This window comes from Suncus etruscus, chromosome 19 (assembly GCF_024139225.1).
Source record: "Suncus etruscus isolate mSunEtr1 chromosome 19, mSunEtr1.pri.cur, whole genome shotgun sequence".
NCBI classification, from domain to species: Eukaryota; Metazoa; Chordata; class Mammalia; order Eulipotyphla; family Soricidae; genus Suncus; species Suncus etruscus.
In genome coordinates this window covers 7,492,254-7,514,894 of record NC_064866.1, presented here as the reverse complement: position 1 = coordinate 7,514,894, position 22,641 = coordinate 7,492,254, and the positions used below count along the sequence as shown (strand labels likewise).

General features: G+C 45.7%; 1 protein-coding gene across 1 annotated transcript in view; it reads left to right on the top strand.

The window, feature by feature from the left end:
* ATP1A1 (ATPase Na+/K+ transporting subunit alpha 1) overlaps positions 1-12,916 on the top strand; it is a 36,190-nt gene extending 23,274 nt beyond the window's left edge. The window contains exons 13-23 of the mRNA XM_049765903.1: positions 608-783; positions 3,637-3,773; positions 5,458-5,608; positions 6,582-6,750; positions 6,869-7,023; positions 7,501-7,624; positions 8,296-8,441; positions 8,525-8,655; positions 9,459-9,560; positions 12,090-12,181; positions 12,559-12,916. Coding sequence (XP_049621860.1) covers positions 608-783; positions 3,637-3,773; positions 5,458-5,608; positions 6,582-6,750; positions 6,869-7,023; positions 7,501-7,624; positions 8,296-8,441; positions 8,525-8,655; positions 9,459-9,560; positions 12,090-12,181; positions 12,559-12,587 — 1,412 coding nt within the window. The 3' untranslated portion in view covers positions 12,588-12,916. The remainder of the gene's footprint in view (positions 1-607; positions 784-3,636; positions 3,774-5,457; positions 5,609-6,581; positions 6,751-6,868; positions 7,024-7,500; positions 7,625-8,295; positions 8,442-8,524; positions 8,656-9,458; positions 9,561-12,089; positions 12,182-12,558) is intronic.
* Positions 12,917-22,641: the final 9,725 nt, after the last annotated feature.

The window sequence follows — 22,641 nt, the reverse complement described above, 5'->3', positions numbered from 1 at the left end:
GGATGAAAAAACTTTGATCCACAATGGTCTGATCTGATTTATTAAATAAGGAGTTGTCATAGTGACCTCAGTTCAGTGAAAAGGGAGCTGAATATTAATTAATAGGGAGAAGGAAGACAAGACAAGCATGACATCATTTTCTGAATCTAAGGTACAAGGTGAATAGGTCTTAAACACCTGTAATCCCGGTTCTTGTGAACTCACATGTTCTTCACATGTTCCTCCCTGGGAAACAATTCCTTTTCCTTTGAAACTTGGTGATAGCTTCTGCCTTCTGTGTTGAAGTTAGTTTCTAAACAAATGATGCATAAGGTTAAATAAAATGGCGCAGAGGTAGGGCATTTGCCTTGCACAAGGCTTAACCCAGGACGAACCTGGTTCTATCCCTGGCCTCCCATAGGGTCCCCCAAGCCAGGAGCGATTTCTGAGTGCAGAGCTAGCAGTAACCTCTGAGCATCATCAGGTGTGGCCCCAAAACAAAGATGTCATATCGTCAACGAGAATTCAAAACCTGTTCCAGACTAGACAGGCCAGGGAAGGCAAAAGTTTGCTGTGTCTTTGTCCCCCATTTTTCTGTGTCCTCACGGACTCTCCACGTTCCCTGCAGGTTTCTGTCACCTCCTGCTGCCCGATGAGCAATTTCCCGAAGGGTTCCAGTTCGACACAGATGACGTGAATTTCCCCGTTGACAATCTCTGCTTCGTTGGCCTCATCTCCATGATCGACCCTCCTCGGGCAGCTGTCCCTGATGCTGTGGGCAAATGCCGAAGTGCTGGAATCAAGGTAGTGCCTGTCCACCGCTTCAGCGTCACCCAAATTACAGTGGGGTTCCTCCCTAGCTGATCGTGTGTCCCTGAAACAACCACTTGTTCTCCAGAGGGTCTCCTTTCTCATTTCTAAACTTCAGTTGCCACAAGAAAGATCAGATCTTTGTTACCCCAAAACAAACAACAAAACCACGGTTGTCAGATATGTTGGAGAGTAGTTGAAGACTTAAAGAAAGCCAGCATTTTTTAAAAATTTTTTTATATCTTTATTTAAGCATTTTGATTACAGACATGACTGTGTTGAGTTTTAGTCATAAAAGGAACAACCCCTTCACCCATGCAACATTCCCACCACCAATGTCCCCCATTTCCCTCCTCTCCACCCTCCTGTATTTGAGACTGGCATTCTAATTCTCTCATTCAATAACATTGCTCTGTAGTTGTCAGTGCAGTTATTTCTCTTAACTGCAGAAACCAGCATTTTTTTTTAGTTCAAGGGACATACCTTACACCCGAACCCTCTCTTCCCGTTGTCCATTCACGAGAACCCCAAGATATGGTCTTCAGAGTTTCACTAGGTGTGACCCCCACACACAAAGAAAAGCAGTAACATTTTGTAGATAAGCATAAGCTACTGTTTTTTCCGGCGTATAAGACGATTTTTGAAACAAAAAAAAGTCAACCGAAAATCGGGGGTCGTCTTATACGCCGAGTATATCCCAAAAAATGTTTCAATATGCCACTAAACGAACATTGTCTGAATATTGCCACGAAATGAATTTTCCAACTCGATTGAGCACCAATCACTGCCAGGCTGCTCGGACCGGCTCTCTGACTCAGCCAATCCAAGCAAGCTTTTTATGCATGCAAATTAGACAATGTTCAGGACCCGAATCTACACTGTCAAAAGCCAGCTCAGATTGGCGAGAGTCAGAGAGGACATCTATGACAGTAGAACCTTTGGACCTTTGCTTGTTGTGATGGGCTCCCTGTGGAACATACAGTTGCAGCACAGGAACGTTCTGTCTGATACAGTGAATATAGGCCTAAACTTATGTTTTAACCACAAGATTAGGGGCTTGTCTTATATGGCCAGTCGTTTTATACGCCGGCAAATACGGTAACTTAAGAGAATAAAAAAAGTGGTAGGACTTTAAAAATTGAAATACTTGCGTCATTCTAAAGTGATGTACAGCATACACTGAAGAGGGTATTTGCATCTTAAATTTTTTTCTCTGACTGTTCAGTGTCTGTTCTCTGGGTTGGCGGATGCAGGTGTGTCTGTGGTTTGATGAACTGTCTTCTTTGCTACTGACTGACCATTTTGAGTCTTGGTACCTTTGGGATCTTCCATATTTGCATGTTAGATCCATTGCTCTTCTCCCAGTTGAGCCAGAATGTGGCTTTACCCTATAGTTCCACCAGCATTTGATGCTTTTTTTTTTTTTTTTTTTCTTTTCTGGCTGACTTCAGTGACTTTCAATTTTTTTTTTTAAACTTCATTCATTGATTGGTTGGTTTCTGGGCCACACCCAGCGGTGTTCAGGGGTTACTCCTATCTGCTCTCAGAAGTCACCCTTGATAAGGTGGGGGGACCATAATGGATGCCGGGAATGGAACTGAGTTCCTCCTGGGTTGGCCGCGTGCAAGGCAAACACCCTACCACTGTGCTATCTCTTTGGCCCCAACTTTGAATTTTTGTGTAGTGGGTGTTTGGTCTTCCCTGCAATGTTGAGACTGGGGTTCTGTCCTCGTCAGGACCTGTGTGGGGCTGCTGTGTGTGGGGAGATAATGAGGGGTAGCACTGTAAATTGACAGGAATTTAAAATCAGGGAGGCAGGCCGGCAGGCCTAGTGCAATCATTCAAGTTGCGTAACTTTGAAAATTTTGTTTAGTTTGGGTCCATACCTGACAGTGCTCAGGACTTATTTCTTTTTATTTTTTTGTTTTTGTTTTTGGGGGGGCCACACCTGGTGACGCTCGGGGGTTACTCCTGTTTCTGCTCTCAGAAATCGCTCCTGCCTTGGGGGACCATATGGGACACCAGGGATGGAACCAAGGTCTATCCTGGGTCAGCCACATGTGAGGCAAACGCCCTACCACTGCACTATTGCTCCACCCCAGAGACTTATTTCTGGTTCTATTCTTTTTTTTTCCTTTTTTTTTTTTTTTTTTTTTTTTTTTATTGGTTTTGGGTCACACCCAGCAGTGCTCAGGGTTACTCCTGGCTCCATGCTCAGAAATCGCTCCTGGCAAGCTCGGAGGACCATATGGGGCGCTGGGATTCGAACCTATGACCTTCTGCATGAAAGGCAAATGCCTTACCTCCATGCTATCTCTCCGGCCCCTGGTTCTATTCTTAAGGATCAGGGCCAGTGCCAGAGTTTGAGCCTACAGTGTGGAAAGCAAGTACCTTGCCTGCTGTCTTATATCTCCAGCCCCTTAACATTTAAAAGTTTTATGTAACAGTAAATAAACGATCAGCGTTGGGCATCATACATGATCAGGTATGGGCTTTAATTCTTGCTTCCCAGCATCTGTTTTTTTTTATATTCCTCACTGAACCAGCCTTAATACTTCTTTCTGCTTATGTGTAATTTTTTTTTTTTTTTTTGGTTTTTGGTTTTTGGGTCACACCCGGTGCTGCTCAGGGGTTACTCCTGGCTGTCTGCTCAGAAATAGCTCCTGGCAGGCAAGGGGGACCATATGGGACACCAGGATTCGAACCAACCACCTTAGGTTCTGGATCGACTGCTTGCAAGGCAAACACCGCTGTGCTATCTCTCCGGGCCCTATGTGTAATATTTTAATAGGTCGTTTGTTTGCTTCCAAGCTTCATTGTGTAGATTCATCCTGTTTCTCACTGCAGGTCATCATGGTCACTGGAGATCATCCCATCACAGCCAAAGCCATTGCCAAAGGTGTGGGCATCATCTCAGAGGGCAATGAGACTGTGGAAGACATTGCTGCTCGCCTCAATATCCCCGTGAGCCAGGTGAACCCCAGGTGAGCTGGAAGGAGAAAACAGCGTCTGCCTGGAGTCAACACAGGACAGTTGTGGGTTACCTTTAGCTTGGTGCAGTAATGCTTTGCTTTTCACTTTCTTTCAGAGGCAGTTTGACAGCTGAGAAAGTAACAGCCTAAGGAAGGCATCATTCCTTCTTAGCATATACCTGGGGAACCGAGTGCTTCAGAATAAAGGAGCATGTCAGAAATTTAGAACAGGGGCCAAGAGATAGGACAGTGGTAGGGCTTTTTTGCCTTGCATGCGGCCAATCCGGGAGGGACCCAGTTTGATTCCCAGCATCCCCAAGCCTGTCAAGGGGTGATTTCTGAGTGCAGAGCCAGGAGTAGCTGCTGAACACCGCCAGGTGTGGCCCCAAGCCAATCAATCAGTAAATAAATAAATAAATAAATAAATAAATAAATAAATAAATAAATAAAAGTAAAAAGAAATTTAGAACATGTGGGGGCTGGAGCGATATTATAGTTGGCATGGTGTTTGACTTGCATGCAGCCAATCTAGGTTTGATCCCTGCCATTTGTATGGTCCTTCAAGCCTTCCAGGCACTGTCTGAGTGCAGAACCAGGAGTAACCCCTGAGCGTTGCCATGTGTGGTCCCAAAACAAAACAAACAATAAAACAAGAAAAGAAAAAATAATTCTACCATTAAGCTTGGCAATATTGGCTGTAGAGAACCTCCCTAGGAGTGAGAAGGTGGCTTTCTCCAAGATAGGGGCCATCTATATTCAAAACTTTACAAGTTTTTAGGGTCTTTCTCCCACCCAATTTGGTGTTAGCAAGGGCCCTCCATCTAAAGACAATAACCTTATTAAGGACATGGCAACTGAGACATTTTTGGGGTGTGGTGGGGTGGGGTCCACACCCGGCAGCGCTAAGGGGTTACTCTGGCTCTACACTCAGAAATCGCTCCTGGTGGGCCAGAGAGATTGCATGGAGGTAGGGTGTTTGCCTTACATCCAGAAGGATGGTGGTTCGAATCCCGGCATCCCATGTGGTCCCCATGCCTACCAGGGGCAATTTCTGAGCACAGAGCCAGGAGTAACCCTTGAGCATTATCGGGTGTGACCCAAAAAAAACCCAAAAATTAAAAAATTAAAAAAAAGAAGAAATCGCTCCTGGCAGGCTCGGGGAACATATAGGACACTGGGATTCAAACCACCATCCTTGTGCATGCAAGGCAAACACCTTACCTCTATGCTATCTCTCCGGCCCCTCACTTTGGATTTCATGCCTCTAACTAATGACACCTTGTGGATGGACTCATGTTAAAGTTTGAGCAAGTGGGCAAGGCACAGTTTGATGTCTGGGTAATTGGCAAAAAAGATTCTGGCATGAAGGTAAAATAGATTAAGGAGAGATTAGTTTCCTTTGCTTGTATTTTGTTAGCTGGGAGGTTGGTCAGCTTTCAACTCTTAAAAACCAGGTCAGATGTCAGTGGTTTTCTGACAGCAAGATAACAAGATTGCCCACAGGCTATGTTTTTTGGTAGCGATGATATAGGAGCAAAGTGCTTTTCAATCTGAAAACCAGGCAGACTTTTCTGAGTCCATGGGCAGTTACCCTCTGGCTTTTTTTCTGCCTGTGCAGTCTGGCCCTGGCTCTTGAGAGGAGTGGCTCGCTGGCCAAGTTTTGATGACCTTTTCCTTCATTCTGTCTCAATCCTAGAGATGCCAAGGCCTGTGTGGTACATGGAAGTGACCTGAAGGACATGACCTCAGAGCAGCTGGACGACATTTTGAAGTACCATACAGAGATTGTGTTTGCCAGGACCTCTCCTCAGCAGAAGCTTATCATTGTGGAAGGTTGCCAAAGGCAGGTCAGTATGCAGCTGAGCCAGGCCTTATTTTGGGCTGCTCTTGACTCTGGTGACACAGACCCAAACCAAAGCCACTATGGTATAAAACAGTGGTCCTCAAACCATGGCCTGTGGGCCACATATTATATTTGTTTCCATTTTGTGTCTTCACTTCAAAATAAGATATATGCCGTGTGCATAGGAATTTGTTCATAGTGTTTGTTTTTGGGTCACACCCAGCGGTACTCAGGGGTTACTCCTAGCTCTAGGCTCAGAAATTGCTCCTGGCAGGCTCGGGGGACCATATGGGATGCTGGAATTTGAACCACCATTCTTCTGCATGAAAGGCAAATGCCCTACCTCCATGCTATCTCTCTGGCCCCTTTGTTTCTTACTATAGTTTGGCCCTCCAATGGTCTGGGGGACAGTGAACTGGCCCCCTGTTTAAAAAGTTTGAGAACCACTGGTGTAAACACTAGCCTAGACTCTGTGCTTGTAGGAAGCTCAGGGCAGAGAGCAATGTGGGGATCCGATGGTGATTTAATAATCATTTTCCAGGGGCCAGAGAGATAGCACGGAGGTAGGGTGCTTACCTTGCATGCAGAAGGACAGTGGTTTGAATCCCGGCATCCCATATGGTCCCTCGAGCCTTCCAGGAGCGATTTCTGAGCGTAGAGCCAGGAGGAATCCCTGAGCACTGCCGGTTGTGACCCAAAAACAAACAAACAAAAAATAGTCATTTCTCAATGCAAGTAAATCTAGAACCCAAAACTTCTCCATCACCTGGAGCTGTGGCCTTGGCACCCTGATGCCAGTTTTAGAGGTAGAAGCACAGAGGAATGGACGTCCCAGAGTGCCACTCACCGCTGTCCTTCTGACCAGCAGGGATACTGTGCTGTCACTGCCCTAATGTTTGGTGGCTGCCGTGGGTTTGAGGCAAGTGCCTTCTCCTCATTTGTACACAACTCTCAGCAGCCACTTTTCTCTTCCCCAGGGTGCCATCGTGGCTGTCACTGGGGATGGTGTCAATGACTCTCCAGCCCTGAAGAAAGCAGACATCGGAGTTGCTATGGGAATCGCCGGCTCGGATGTGTCCAAGCAAGCTGCTGACATGATTCTTCTGGATGACAACTTTGCCTCCATTGTGACTGGAGTAGAGGAAGGTGAGAGGCGCCATGATGTCACACCCCGAAGCTGATGCTGTGTAGAATCAAAGCATCTGCTTCCGGTGGGATCTATGGAGCTGGTCTCTCTCCTCAAGTAACACTCTTGTCCTCGTAGGTCGTCTGATCTTTGATAACTTGAAGAAATCCATCGCCTACACCCTGACCAGTAACATTCCAGAAATCACCCCCTTCCTGATATTTATTATTGCAAACATTCCACTACCACTGGGAACTGTCACCATCCTTTGCATCGATCTGGGCACAGACATGGTGAGTTGTAGCTGTCGTTGCATGCAGGCAACACTTGCTGATGCATTCATTATGTGGCATCCCAGGGCCATTCTGGGCAAAAGTTGCCAATGAATAGCCAATAATCAATTCTAATAATAATTCTAGTAATCAATTCAGCATCAGAGGCAACTATCAGCTGAGAAGACTCTTGTATAATTTATAACCCTATAAATATAATACAATTTATAATCTATCAATGGATTATCTTACTCCACACTCTATATGCTCTGACTTCTCTTGGCCTGTGCTTAGGGTTAGCTCCTGGCATTTCCCGGGGGGGGGGGGGGGGGGGGGGGACTACTCAGTGCCAGAGATCTAACCTCTTGGCCTCCTCTCTGTAAGTCAATACATCCAGCCTGCTGAGCTGTCTCTGGTTCGTGGTCATTAGATTTTACAAGGATGTCAACACCTTGGTGTTTGCAAACCTCAATAAAATCTCTTCTCACCCCTTCTCAGGTTCCCGCCATCTCCCTAGCTTACGAGCAAGCTGAGAGCGACATCATGAAGAGGCAGCCCAGGAACCCTAAAACAGATAAGCTTGTGAATGAGCGGCTGATCAGCATGGCCTATGGTCAGATTGGTAAGTAGTGTGGTGACTCTGTCTGTGAACTGGGGGGACTGCTGAGCTTTCTGGAACACAGCAGGCACTGTTTTACGATTTCAGTTTTGACTCTCAGGCTGCTTTCCTGGCAGCGCTCAGTCATTTGGGGACAGATTTTGACTTTGAAGAACTTATAGGGGTTTTTCAGGTTTGACTGGGCAGTTACTTCAGGTGGTAAGCTTTTAGTGAAAAGGGTCTATACAAACGCCCTACCCAAGTACTATCTATCACTTTAGCCCCAACCAAGATTTCATTGTTGACCCAAAATTTTAGCCAAGATTCCCATGACATTTAATATTGGTCCAGTGGGCGAGCTAATATGGAGAGAGAAGAGTTGGGAAAGTAAACTAGAAGCCGTGTGTGTGTGTGTGTGTGTGTGTGTGTGTGTGTGTGTGATCTCTCTGTGAACCGTTTCCATGGGCACCAGCAAGAAAGGTGCTATGAAAGGAATTTTGAGATTTCTCAGAAGAGGGAAATGTGGTAACAGAAGAAATGCTGAAGAGAAGCACCTCAGAACTCACTGGGGGTCCTAAGCACAAAGTACATCTCTATGCCCCCTCCAACTCAAACACCTCCCCGGCACGTCTTTGGTGTCATGCATGGAGAGTTCCCCCCAGCTCTAACATTTAGGCTGTTTCTTCACCTTGCAGGCATGATCCAGGCCCTGGGTGGCTTCTTCACGTACTTCGTGATTCTGGCAGAGAATGGCTTCCTCCCCCTCCACTTGCTGGGGATCCGTGTGGATTGGGACGACCGCTGGATCAATGATGTGGAGGATAGTTATGGACAGCAGTGGGTGAGTGGAGCCCCGCCACACAACCTCCATGCCCCCCCAAAGCACTCAGGGTCAGGCTCATTGGTCTGCTTGTTGCTTTCCAGACCTATGAACAGAGGAAGATCGTGGAGTTCACTTGCCACACGGCCTTCTTTGTCAGCATTGTGGTGGTGCAGTGGGCTGATTTGGTCATCTGTAAGACCAGGAGGAACTCAGTGTTCCAGCAGGGCATGAAGTAAGTGATGGGTATCTTGGTTACTCTAATTTCTAAGCCCTTTGTAAGAAATCCCCCCATTCCCATTATAGGGCAAAGTTTCTGGAATCTCTTATTGGGGGGAACAAACTTTGAAAGAAAGATACAATTAATTCTTCTGCTATTTTTCTCCAAACTTCAAGACAGTTAATGCCCAAAGAAAGACCTTGGTGTTTTACCTCTAGCTTTAAAAAGTAAATGTGAAGGACTGGAGAGAGATAGATAGCATGGAGGTAGGGTGTTTGCCTTGCATGCAGAAGGATGGTAGTTTGAATCCCAGCATCCCATATGGCCCCCCTATACTTACCAGGAGCGATTTCTGAGCACAGAGCCAGAAGTGACCCCTAAGCACCGCTGGGTGTGCCCCCCCCCCCCCAAAAATAAAGATAAATAAAAAGTAAATGTTAGGGGCTAGAGCCATAGAAGTGGGAAGGCTCTTGCTTTACATGTGGCCTACCTGGGTTCTATCCCTGGCTTCACATATGGGCCCCTAAGTCTGTCAGGAGTGATTTCTGAACACAGTGCCAGGACTAATCCTTAAACATGGCGGGGGTGTGTGGACCCCAAAACAAATAACAAGCAAATGTCAGTTGAGGTCAGAGTAATGGCATGCAGCCAACTTGGGTTCAGTTCCTGGTACCCGCATATGGTCCCCTCAAACCTGCTAGGCGTGATCCCTCAGCACTGCCAGGTGTGCCCCCTACTTTCCCCCTCCCCACCCCCTAAGAACAAGTAAATGTCACTTGGTATGTTTTGCAATTTCCTCCCTTTGTCTCTGATTTCAGGAACAAGATTCTGATCTTCGGCCTCTTCGAAGAGACGGCTCTTGCTGCTTTCCTTTCATATTGCCCTGGAATGGGGGTGGCCCTGAGAATGTACCCCCTCAAGTAAGTCGCCCAATCTTAGTTGATCACGGTATTAGCAGGCAGGCCATTCCTTGCCCTGTGCATGTTCTCATAACTTTTTGCCATGCACACTTGTCCTTGTAGATTAAGTCAGTGAGGATGACAATGATCACAACCAGCACTCAACACTGGACCAAAGAAGGGCCATGATGGGGCCAAAGAGTTCTTGGATGACTCAGCCCAGCTTATGATACAGGCCAAGCCTTTCTTGCCAACCATACTTGTGTAGTACTGGAATTAGGGGGTTCCAGATTTTGATTTGATTAAAAACAAGTTCCCTGGGGCTGGAGTGATGGTGCAGCGGTAGGGTATTTGCCTTGCATGAGGCCAGACCTGGGTTCGATCTCTGGTGCCCCATATGGTCCCCTGAACCTGCCAGGAGCAATTTCTGAGCACAGAACCACGAGTAATATCTGAGCTCACACTGCTGGGTGTGGCCCCAAAATAAAAAGAAATTGACGGGGGTTTAGAGCAATAGCACAGCGGTAGGTCGGCCTTGCATGCAGCTGACCCAGGACGGAACTGGATTCGATCCCCGGCATCCCATATGGTCCCTTGAGTCAGGAGTGATTTCTGAGCGCAGAGCTAGGAGTAACCCCTGAGCTTCACAGGGTGAGGCCCAAAAAGAAACAAAACAAAATGGACCCCCCCCCAAAAAAAAAAAAATAACCAAGTTCCCTTCTATCCTCGCACTTTTCTGGGCCTTGTGCCTTCGATCAGATCACAGTTGAGTGAATCAAAGGAAGAAGCACTGTCAGAATCTGCTAGCCCAAAACAAGAAAATTATTTTGCACTGCAACAAACTTGAATTATCAGGACCCCCCCCCCTTCTGATCATTTTGTGACTTGTATTGGAGTATGTGGTACAAGGGCCTGCTGGCATCCAGTGTCTGTCTCTGTCATTTGTTGTCTCACCGTTTCTCACTTGGCCTGTTCCCATGAAAGTACTTATTAGGCAAATCTTCTGCTTTCTGCTTACCTGTTCCCTTAAATCCTCTTCCGCTTCCCTCTCATTTGCATCAGCCTGTAGCCTTGCCCTCTGTCTCCCATGTAATAATGTCTCCCCCACCTCCTTCCAGGCAGGCAAGGTTTAGCATTTGTCATTTCTGTCCCCACCAGTTTGGAGCTGGAAAGCCCTCAGGGCAGTATACCCAGATTGGCATGCTGAACAATAATAGGACATGCCTCATTCTTATTGAAGCTGTCAGAGTGGGCTATGGTTGTTTAGAGGAGATTAGAAGAAGTCAGGGAGCTCTCTTAAGGGCAGAAACAGAAAATGCCTCCCAGTGGCATCTTGGGACAACTGCTATGACGACGGGGCTCGCCCTTGCCAGCTTCTGCTTGAACTGGAAGGCGGTTTAGTTACTTTGATGGCCAAGTCAAACAAGGTCATCTTGGAGCATTCGTGGGGCACACAGGACAGGAAGTGGAGGAGGTCATGCCTTGCTACAACCTTTCTACGCGTGTTTACCGAAGGAAGCTAGTTGTCATGAAAGCTTGGCTTCTGCCAAAGCCAGGCTGGGCACTGTTACCAGGCTGGGGACTATACTGCGGTGGCTCCCTATGGACCCAGGATCTGTTTGGTCTCCACCTTCTTTATTCTTGGGGTGTGGGGTTTAGAAAACAGTGTTTACCCCCAAATCTCCCTGTCAGAAGACGATAAAGAACTGCTGGTGTGGGTTTAAACCTGTTATCTTTTAGAGCACCAAGACAGGGCTGGAGAGACAGCTCAGTGGGTCAGGTGAACGCCACTGTGCCCACCACGTGTGACCCAAAAGTCAAAATAGGAATCCATGTGCGCACATGTCATTGTCCCGAGTTTCCCAAACATATTAGAAAGGGAAAATAAGTGAGCAGCTATTCTGGATGGCAAGGTGGGACTAGACTCAGTTCATTGTCACCAGACGAGGGGCTGGAGAAGTAGTATAGCAGGTAGGGTTTCTGCCTTGCATGTTTGCTAACCCAGGATTAATCCCTGATATCCCACTCTGTGGTTCCCAAAACCTGCCAGGAATGATCCCTGAGAGCAGAGCCAGAAGGTATCCCTGAATACCTCTGGTTGTGATCAAATTGCTGACCTGGGTTCAACCCCCAGCATTCCAAATGATTCCCCAAGCACCATCAGAAGAGGCAGGAGTAAGCTCTGAACACTGCCAGGTATAGACACCCTCCCCAAAAAACAAGTAAAAGAAACTAGACTGGGACAAGAGAGCTAGTCCAGAGGGAGAAGGTAAGGCACTTGCAAGTGCCTTGTATGTGGCTGACTCCAGTTCAGATGCTATCAGAAATTATTCCAGGGTGGCATCAAAAGTTCCCCTCCCCCCAAATAAAATCCAACTAAAGGCAAAACTGGTGAGGGGTGGTTCCTGTATCAGGTCTGATTTTCTGCTCTCCAGGTGCTATTTGTACAAGCTCTGTCAACTGGGCTTTCTCCTGATTGGTGACTCCATTACTTTTGTTCTCTGCAGGCTCTGTCCTTTGTGATAACTGGTACCTATTTTTCCTTTCCAGACCTACCTGGTGGTTCTGTGCCTTCCCCTACTCCCTCCTCATCTTCGTGTATGACGAAGTCAGAAAGTTGATCATCAGAAGGCGCCCTGGAGGTAACTACCAGGGATACAGCTCTGGGGTTGTGGGTTGGGGAATTGCTGCCATTGTATCTAACATCACTCCATTCTGGTGAATCCTGACCTCTCTTGGGAATGCCAATCCTGTTGAGATAGGTCACCTAGCCATTAACTATGGCCTCAGTACCATCCCCAAGAGATCTATTTCAGTGATGGCCCAAGAAGCAATCATTTGAGACTAACATGCAACAGCTAGTACAGTGGCATCTCCATAGGCCCCTTACTCCTGGTAACAGATAAGCCCAGTGGAAGGTCCCACGCTCACTCTCCAGCCCCCACACCAATGTCACCCTCACTACTGCCATCCCCCGGAGGAGGGTAACCAAAGTAAATCTCTGTCCTCGTGTCTGCAGGCTGGGTGGAGAAGGAGACCTACTACTAGAACCCTAGTCCTGCACGTTAAAGAAGCAACCACGCCACACTCTGCACCCCTCCCACGCCCTCTTTGTGTACTTCCGTCTTCGAGTTCAGAACCCTACGCCGGTAGGAAAGCACCGAAGCATGTGGGAGCCAGATGTCCCGGAATGAAGCATGTAGCTATACGGGGGGTGGGGGGGAGGGCTGCCTGAAAAACCATCGTCAGGGGGAATGACATCAGGAAAGGATTTTATGTGCCTTTTTGTTTTTGTAAAAAAGGGTTACCTTGAATGACAGAAAGAGAATACATTTTATATCTGGATTTTTACAAATAAAGATGGCCAAGATCATGGACTTAAGTCCCCTGCGTGAATCCTTTCAGGGCACTGAGAGAGAAATACATTCTGAGTTGTCATGCGATTCCTCGGGCAATATGGCATGGAATCTTCTTTTGGGTAGGAAACCTTTCAGGAGATTGTTGGGTCTTCCATGCATTGAGAACCTGCCCTGTTCCCAGCCCTTCTGCTGTCTTCTTTTTTTTTTTTTTTTTTTTTGGTTTTTGGGCCACACCCGGTGATGCTCAGGGGTTACTCCTGGCTATGCGCTCAGAAGTCGCTCCTGGCTTGGGGGACCATATGGGACGCCGGGGGATCGAACCGCGGAACCGCGGTCCGTCCGAGGCTAGCGCAGTCAAGGCAGGCACCTTACCTTTAGCGCCACCGCCCGGCCCCTCTTCTGCTGTCTTCTAACACACACACACACACACACACACACACACACACACACACACACACACACACACACACACACACACACACACTCAGGAGATTGTTGGGTCTTCCATGCATTGAGAACCTGCCCTGTTCCCAGCCCTTCTGCTGTCTTCTAACACACACACACACACACACACACACACACACACACACACACACACACACACCCTTTCAGGAGATTGTTGGGTCTTCCATGCATTGAGAACCTGCCCTGTTCCCAGCCCTTCTGCTGTCTTCTAACACACACACACACACACACACACACACACACACACACACACACACACACACACACACACACACACACACACACACACACACACACCTTCCCCTAGAGTTGGTCTGAAAAGCAGAAAACTTATATGTGAAGCACACAGAGGGCCTGTGTTTGGTACCAAGCACACAGAGGGCCTGTGTTTGGTACCAAGCAGTTCCCCACCACACAACTCTTCCTAACTTAGACTGGATTACTGCCTTTCAGAACACAGTTGTATGCCAGAAGTTATTTTAGGAGAAAAGGTGACAAGGATCTATTTACTTCCGGGTCAAGACTGAGAACTCCTACTCTCAAAAGAGTCAATGTCAGAGATACTTTGGGCAGTCATCACCCTGAATGCTGCTATTTGCCTGTCCTCTGGTACCACCCTCGCTCTGGCTGATGCAGACACTCCTTCCCTTTGGCACCAACAGTGGCAATGATCTCTCTGGCTGGAATCATAGGTCAGACTTTGTTGTTTTCCTCTAGGAAGTCAAGTTGATGGCACTTGAGTGGATTTTTACAAATAAAGATAGCCAAGATCCAGGTCGGAGAGATAGCATGGAGGTAAGGCGTTTGCCTTGCATGCAGAAGGTCGGTGGTTCAAATCCCGGCATCCCATATGGTCCTCCAAGCCTGTCAGGAGCAATCTCTGAGAGTAGAACCAGGAGGAACCCCTGAGCTGCTGGGTGTGACCCCCCCCCCCAAAAAAAACAAAACAAGCAAAAAAAGATGGCCAAGATCATGGACTCAGACCACCACTATCGATAGTGCTTTTCCCAGTCATTAAGGTGGAAGTGGGCTTGTCCCCCAGCCCTTCCTGGAGGAACCAAGTGAAAGACCTAGGAATGTTCCTCCTTCCTTGCTCACTTACCCCTGGGACAATCTCCATGTGTCTTAACAAAGCATCTTTCTTTTTTCAGAAAAAAAATTTTTTGAACTTTATTTATTAATTGGCTGATTTGTTGTTGGGCCACATCCAATAGTACTCAGGAGTTACTCAGGCTCTGCACTCAGAAATTGTCCCTGGTAGGCTGGGGAATCCATATGGGTACCGGGAATTGAACTGGATCCCTCCCTGGTTGGCCACATGGAAGGCAAATGCCTACTACTGTGCTATCTCTCCAGCCCCAGCAAAGCATCTTTCATGAGCTCTGCTTAGCTTACACTTACCGAAAACGGCCCTCTGTACAACATTTTGTGGCCCTGCTGTAGAGGAATCTTTTTTTGTTTTGTTTTGTTTTAGTTGTTTGGGTTACACCCCCCAATGTTCAAGGCTTACTACTGACTTTGCACTCAAGGATCACCCCGACTTTGCCTCCTGCGGCCTCTGGCTTACAGGAACTGAACTGGGCTGGGCTTAAGTTACCAAACTAATCTCAGGATTAAAGGGTTGAGATTTCTGGCATCAGTGAGGTCCTCTCTCTGGACATCTCTCATTAATGGTTTTTATGGTGCCACTGTGACATGGCTGACATGACTGTTCTAGAAACTCTTCTTTGTTTGCCCCCCTGGAATGCTCCCTGGAATGCTGACCAGAACATGCAGTAATGAGAGAAAGGTGTACCCCCAGAAAATGAAAAAAAAAAAAAAAAAGACAACTTAAAGTCATAGGTTTGGGTAATTCTGGGAGGCTCCAAACCTGGACACACACTGATTCGAAGACCCCAAATTTAGACTCACTGACTGGTGGGTCAGGAGAGGATCCACCGCATCTCTTTTTTTGTTTGTTTGTTTTTGGTTTTTGGTAACCCAGCAGTGCTTGGGTTCCTCCTGGCTCTAAGCTCAGAAATCGCTTCTGGCAGACTCGGGGGACCATATGGGGTGCCGAGGTTCGAACCACCGTCCTTCTGCATGCAAGGCAAACGCCCTCCCTCCATGCTATCTCTCTGGCCCTTCCACTGAATTTCTTGACTTTCCATCAGGAGATTTTGCCTTTGTGGAGCAAAAAGAAAGGTTATTTGAGCTAGAGTTAGAGGTGGGTAAAATAAAACTTGTACAACAACCACAAAAACAAAAACAAAAAAAAAAGCAAACAAGCCTGACAAGTGCTGGATCGTGCCAAATTTTCTTTTTCTGGGGGCCGGGCGGTGGCGCTGGAGGTAAGGTGCCTGCCTTGCCTGCGCTAGCCTAGGACGGACCGCGGTTCGATCCCCCGGCATCCCATATGGTCCCCCAAGAAGCCAGGAGCAACTTCTGAGCACATAGCCAGGAGTAACCCCTGAGCGTCACAGGGTGTGGCCCAAAAACCAAAAAAAAAAAAAAAAAAATTTTCTTTTTTTCAGAAAAATGTTCTTGGGGTGGGTGGCACATCCGGCATTGCTCAAGGCTTACTCCTGGCTCTGCATTCAAGAACGACTCCTAGCAAAACTCAGGGAACCATATGCAATGCCAGGCCAGGGTCAAACCTTGATCAGCAAGGTGTAAGGAAGCTCTTAACCCGCTCTCTGGTGCATTCCTGATATTTTTAACCTCCCATCTTCAGGTGACTTTGGTGTTCGGTAAAATCTGATTTGGTATCATCTTCTAAGATACACTTGGCAGTAAGTGTAACCTTGGTGGACATTGCATCCAGGGCATGACCCAGCAGAAATTGCTATAACTGGATTAAACTCCAGTTTAAAAGGGGAAGCTCTGAATCTAGACAAGTCCCAAGGACCTGTGCCTGTGTCATTGTTTCTCTGCAGATTTTTCTCCTGCTGCCACTTACCACGTTTTTTGTTTTGTTTGCTTGGTTTTTTGGGGGGTCACACTTGGTAGCGATAAAGGGTTACTCCTATCTCTATGCTCAGAAATTGCTCCTGGCAGGCTCGGTTCTATACGGGATGCCAGGATTTGAAACACAGTCCTTCTGTATGCAAGGCAAACGCCTTACCTCCATGCTCTCTCCTGCCCCCTTCCAAAATTTTTTTTTATCATCCTAAGTCATTTTGGTTTTATTTCCACACTTGTAAAGTTAACTTCTCTTAAGGTCAAGAGTAGGTGTGACTGGTGATAAAGCTTACACGATAAAAGTTGTCTTAATAATAACATGCATTTACATATATATATATATTAGATTTTGGGTCACACCCAGCAGTGTTCAGGGGTTCCTCCTGGCTCTACACTCAGAAATCGCTCCTGGCAGGCTCAGGGGATCATATGGGATGCCAGGATTTGAACCACTGTCCTTCTGCATGCAAGGCAAATGCCCTGCCTCCATGCTATCTCTCTGGCCCACATTTTCATATATTGTACATATTAATAAGTCAATTTTTTATTTTGCTTTTGGGGCCACACCCGGTGACACTCAGGGTTTACTCTGGCTCTATGCTCAGAAATCGCTCCTGGTTTAGGGGACCATATGGGACACCAGGGGGTCAAACCAAGGTCCATCCTAGGCTAGCATGTGCAAGGCTTATGCCTACGCTCTGTGCCACCACTCTGGCCCCAATTTGACACATTTTTATTTGAAATTTTAATAACTTTTAATTGAATCACCATGAGATAGTTACAGAGTTGTTCATGATTGAGTTTCAGTCATAAAATGTCCAACACTCATCCCTTCACCACTGCACATTTCCCAATGTTCCCAATGTCAATCATATAATTTTCTTTAATTTCTTTATTTTTTATTAAATTCTTTATTTAAGCACCATGATTACAAACATGATTGTAGTTCGGTTTCAGTCAAAAACACCCCCCTTCACCAGTGCAACATTCCCACCACCAATGCCCCCCTCCCTCCTCCATCCCCTGCCTATATTTGAGACAGGCATTCTACTACAGTTATTTTTTTTAAGTTCAGTATGCTGTTTGTTTGTTTTTCTTTTTCTTAAAGGATAAGTGTTAGAAAAAAATATAGTAGTAAAGATGTGAAAGTGGCAATCACCATTGTTCGCATAGGCCCAGCAAATTATGGGGAAAATGGAAAAAAAAAATCTTTGACCTGATTACAAGAAGGCCTCACCCCTGAATTTTATTGGCATAACTCTGGGCTCCAGGCATACCAGTCAAACATATCATTTTTATCTCCTTTGAGCACCCAGATCTCGTCCAGAATGATCATTTCCAACTATCATTGTCATAATGGTTCCTTCTCTGTCTTACCTGTAACTACCCCACATTTTGTGGCAAGCTTCCTATCATGGACCAGGCTTCCAGGCCCTTGTTCATAAGAGTCATTCTTATACTTCCTAATTTCCAACTTCACAAAGTCTTGAGAGACAGAGGCTCAAATTCAAGATTTGTGTCAAACCCGTGCATGTGTTTATCTTATGTAAGATTCACTATGATGCTGGGAGGCTTGGCAGGCCCCAAAGTCTTTTTCCCCTGACTCCAGGCCTTCCCTGGGTGCCAGCTCAGATGGCCAGAAGTGGGTTCAGGTGGACTCTTAGTGGTCCTCAGGTTCCCCCCTCCCTCCGTACTCCAGGGGGGAGGTGCATGGAGAGGAGGGTGGGCAGACATCTGGCTTCCGGTTTCCTCTTTGATTCTGGAGACCAGCTCTTGCCAGGTATGGGATTTGGGGAGGCCCCATGTGGGAGGCCTTCTCCCTAGCCTGGGGAGAGCTGGGAGGCTTGGCAGGCCCCCAGCCATCCCCCCCTTTTTCCCCTGGACTCCAGCCCCCCCCACCCCACCCCACCCCCCCCCCCCCCCGAGTGCTGGCTCAGATGGCCAGAAGTGGGTTCAGGTGGATTCTTAGGAGTCCTCAGGCTTACCTCCTCCTTCCATACTCCAGGGAGGAGGTGCATGGGGAGGAGGGCGGGCAGATATCTGGCTTCCAGTTTCTCCTTTGATTTTGAAGGCCAGCTCTTCTCAGGTATGGGATTTGGGAGTCCCCATGCCGAAGGCCTTCTTCCTAGCCTGGGGAGAGCTGGGATGCTTGGCAGGACTCCTTCCATCCCTCTCATCTTCCCCTAGACTCCAGGCCTTCCCTGGGCACCAGTTCAGGTGGGCTCTATAGGCGACATCAGGCTTTCCCCCTACCTCTCCCTACAGTAATGAGAATGCGCTTTGGGAGGAGGGCGGGTCGTTCTAGCACTGATTTATGTTGAGACAGTCACTGGAAATTTTTTTCCTTGGTCTCCTATTGATAGTATTTTATGCATATAGTTTATATATGCATAATATCCATCTTGTATTGTGACCTTGATACTGCCCTTACAAAGCTCATTTCTAATCTTTTACTGCCTCAGTCCCAACCCTTATTTCCCTCCATCTTCCCATATAGGTGCAGCTCATGACATGAAGCTCACCACATAGGGTGATGAGTGCAATTAAAGAAATAACTACACTGAAAACTCATAACAATGTGAATGAATGAGGGAAATAGAAAGCCTGTCTTGAGTACAGGTGTGGGTGGGGTGGGGAGGAGGGATATCTGGGGAATTGGTGGTGGGAAGCTTGCACTGGTGAAGGGGGGTGTTCTTTACATGAATGTTATCATACAACTACAATCATAGTTGTAATCACGGTGTTTAAATAAAGATAATTTTAAAAAAAGATTCACTATGAGAGCAAAATATCAAAAAATAAAATCTGATGTTTGATAGTTGGAGAGATCATACAGTGGGTAGGACACTTGCCTTGCACACGCTCAACTGTTTTTGATCCCCCTGCACCCTGTGGTTCTCCAAGTCGCCAGGAATGACCCCTGATGACAAACAAACAAAAACAGTAAAACATGTTTGGGCTACAATAATAAACTTGGGGCTAGAGAGAAAGTATAGAGATGTACATGCAGCTGATCCTCTTTGATCCCTGGCACAATATATGGTCCCCTGAGTGCATCACTAAGGGTAACTCCTGAGAAGAGTCAGGAGTGGCCCTTGAGCACCATTCAGTGTACCTCAGTTTCCCTGAAAAGAAAAGAATCTGATCATAAGCATCCATTTATTCAACAAGCATCAATTGTGCCATATATTGGAAAGGCTACACCCTGGCCAATGTGCTTAAAAATAAAAAAATACAGGAATGAGCACCAGAGTCAACTGAGTCCAAACAGACCCACTGAGCTTTTCAAGTATCCCGAAAGATGAACAGGATGAACAAGAGAAAGTTGGGTGCAAAGTTGGGTGAGATAATGCCTAAAGAAAGCTTGAATGGTTAAGCAGGCAGGTATATGCAGTGACTGCAGGGCATTGGTGAGGACAAGTTCAAGGCCTCATGTTCAAGATGGGTATTTTATCTACCATAGAGTTTTTTCTAGAGCCTGTTTCCAGCCCTTTAGAATCTGTAGGTCTCAAATATTTTCATGATACAATACAACTGTCAAAATAGATTGTCATCTTCAATTATATAGATAATGATATAGTTATATCTAAATTATATAGTTAATTTACTCCTCCATTGAACTCATGATTTTGTTACTCATTTATGCTTCTTTGGGGGAGACAAGGGAACACTATTAGATAGATATAGATATAGATAGATAGATAGATAGATAGATAGATAGATATAGACAGACAGACAGACAGACAGACAGATAGATAGATAGATAGAGAGATAGAGAGATAGAGAGATAGAGAGACAAGGGGCACACTATATTAGATTGTTATATTGATAGATGATAGATAGATAGATAGATAGATAGATAATTGATTGGAGTGGCTGGTGAGGTGGCGCTAGAGGTAAGGTGTCTGCCTTGCAAGCGCTAGCCAAGGAAGGACCTCGGTTTGATCCCCCAGCGTCCCATATGGTCCCCCAAAGCCAGGGGCAATTTCTGAGTGCTTAGCCAGGAGTAACCCCTGAGCATCAAACGGGTGTGGCCGAAAAACCAAAAAAAAAAAAAAAGATAATCGCTAGGAAGGATACTCCTATCTCTGTACTTAAGGATAACTGCAGGTGGTTTTGGGGGGACTATGTGTGGTGCCAGGGATCCAATCCAAACAGCCATATATAATGCCTTACCTTCTGCACTCTCTCTGGTCTTATGCAATGATTTTTTTTATTTAAGTAACATTGCATTATGACATACAAGTTTTAAGTATGCATCACTGAAAATCAACATGTAAAAGATTAAGTTTACCACCAAATTATTTGATGCCATTGGTAAAATGTATATTACCTGAGGTGCAATATGTCTGTTCTTTCCCCCCATTTTCCCCAGTGCTATGTTTAGTGTATTCTAAAGATAAGTTGGCACTTGATACAATGACCAACACTTTCCACTTAAAGATTAAGGTGCTTCCAGGGGTAGGACATTTGCCATGCATGTGACCAACCCAAGATGGACCCGGGTTCAATTCCTGAACATATGATCCCCTGAGCCTGCCAGGAGTGATTTCTGAGGGTAGAGCCAGGAGTAATCCCTAAGCACTGCTAGGTGTGGCCCAATAAACAAAAATAAAATAAAATACAGAGAAGGTGCTTCTTGTTTAAGATAGTGATATAATATGAAATCACCACCCATGGACACTCTACATCTGCAGCTACAAATAACTGCAAAGCCAAAAACCTATAATAAGTGCACAAAAGTTTTTTTTCTAAAAAATAGAAAATCACTAAATGTAATCAGATTACAATGGAAGGAGCAAAAGGAAATAAGATAAAAGAAATCCAAATGGCGGTAGTATTAGTAATTAGCATTAAATATAGGTGGATTGTATTTTCAAATTAGAGTGAATAGATAAGAAACTAGATGTGTATTGCCTGTAAGAATCTCATATCAGGCAAAATTTGTGTGTGTGTGTGTGTGTGTGTGTGTGTGTGTGTGTGTGTTGTTAGGAATCAATCCTGCAAGCTAAGAACTCTGACCTACATCTCTAGACGCCAAAACAGATTTTTAAAATAAAGACTAGGTTCCAGAGCACTAGTACAGCGGGTAGGGCATTTGCCTTGCATGCAGTCAACTCAGATTCCATATCCAGCATCCCATATTGGACCCCTGAGCGCACCAGGAATAATTTTCTAGTTCAGAGCCAAGAGTAACCTCTGAACACTGCTGGGTGTGAGTCAAAAATCATAAATAAATAAGAACTAATAAGGATGAACGAAAGATATTACATAATTATAATTGGGTGAGACAAACAAGAATATATAATATTTGTAAATATTTACACACCCAATTTAGAATCGCCTAACTTTATAAAGCCTTGCATGAAGCCAAACCTGCATTTGATCCCAGGGACTATTTATGAGTGGCCCCTGATTACAGAGCCAGAGGTAATCCCTGAACACAGCTAGGCTTATGCCCATAATGCACACACCCCCCAAAAAAATTAAATGCACATGAGAGATTCTCCAGGATAGGTTGTATTTTAGGCCACAAGTCTTGAATAAATTTTAGAATAATTGAAACAGCAAGCACCTTTACTGATCACAATGTATAAAACTACAATTAAGTTACAATAAGGAACCAGAAAATTCACAAATATGTGAAAACTAAAAAGAATGTGTTGTTACTGAACCAACCAAGAAGGTCAATGAAGAAATAAACAGAGAAGTAAACAGAATACCTTGTGTGACTGGAGAGATAGCATGGAGGTTTGCCTTGCATGCAGAAGGACGGTGGTTCGAATCCCGGCATCCCATAGGGTCCCCTGAGTCTGCCAGGACCATTTTCTGAGCACTGCTGGGTGTGACCCCCCAAAAAAATGTACTTTCACACACCTGAGCTGTATGTCCCACTACACACCTACTACTACACACACATCTGTGGTCTGTTGTTGACCAAAATGTCACTATGAGGTGCATAAACTTATGACAGAGTCACAGCAATCAAGAAGACTGGCATAAAACTAGACATGTAGGTAAAATGTACAGAATAAAGTACATATAAATACAGAATAAAGAAGAAATCCATTCATATAGAAGTTAATTAATTTATAACAAATGAGTCAAAAATATATAATGTGGAAAGAACAATCTTTTCAGTAATTGCCAATGAGGGAATGCAACTCAATATGCAAAAGAATAAAACTGAGCATCTATTTTATTCCATACACAAAACCTAATTCAAAACAGATTAGGACATAAACCAACTACCTGAACAACAAAACTGGAAGCAAACAAAGACAGTAAGCTTCTTGTCTTGGTAACTATTTGTTCTACTTGACACCGGTCAAAGCAAG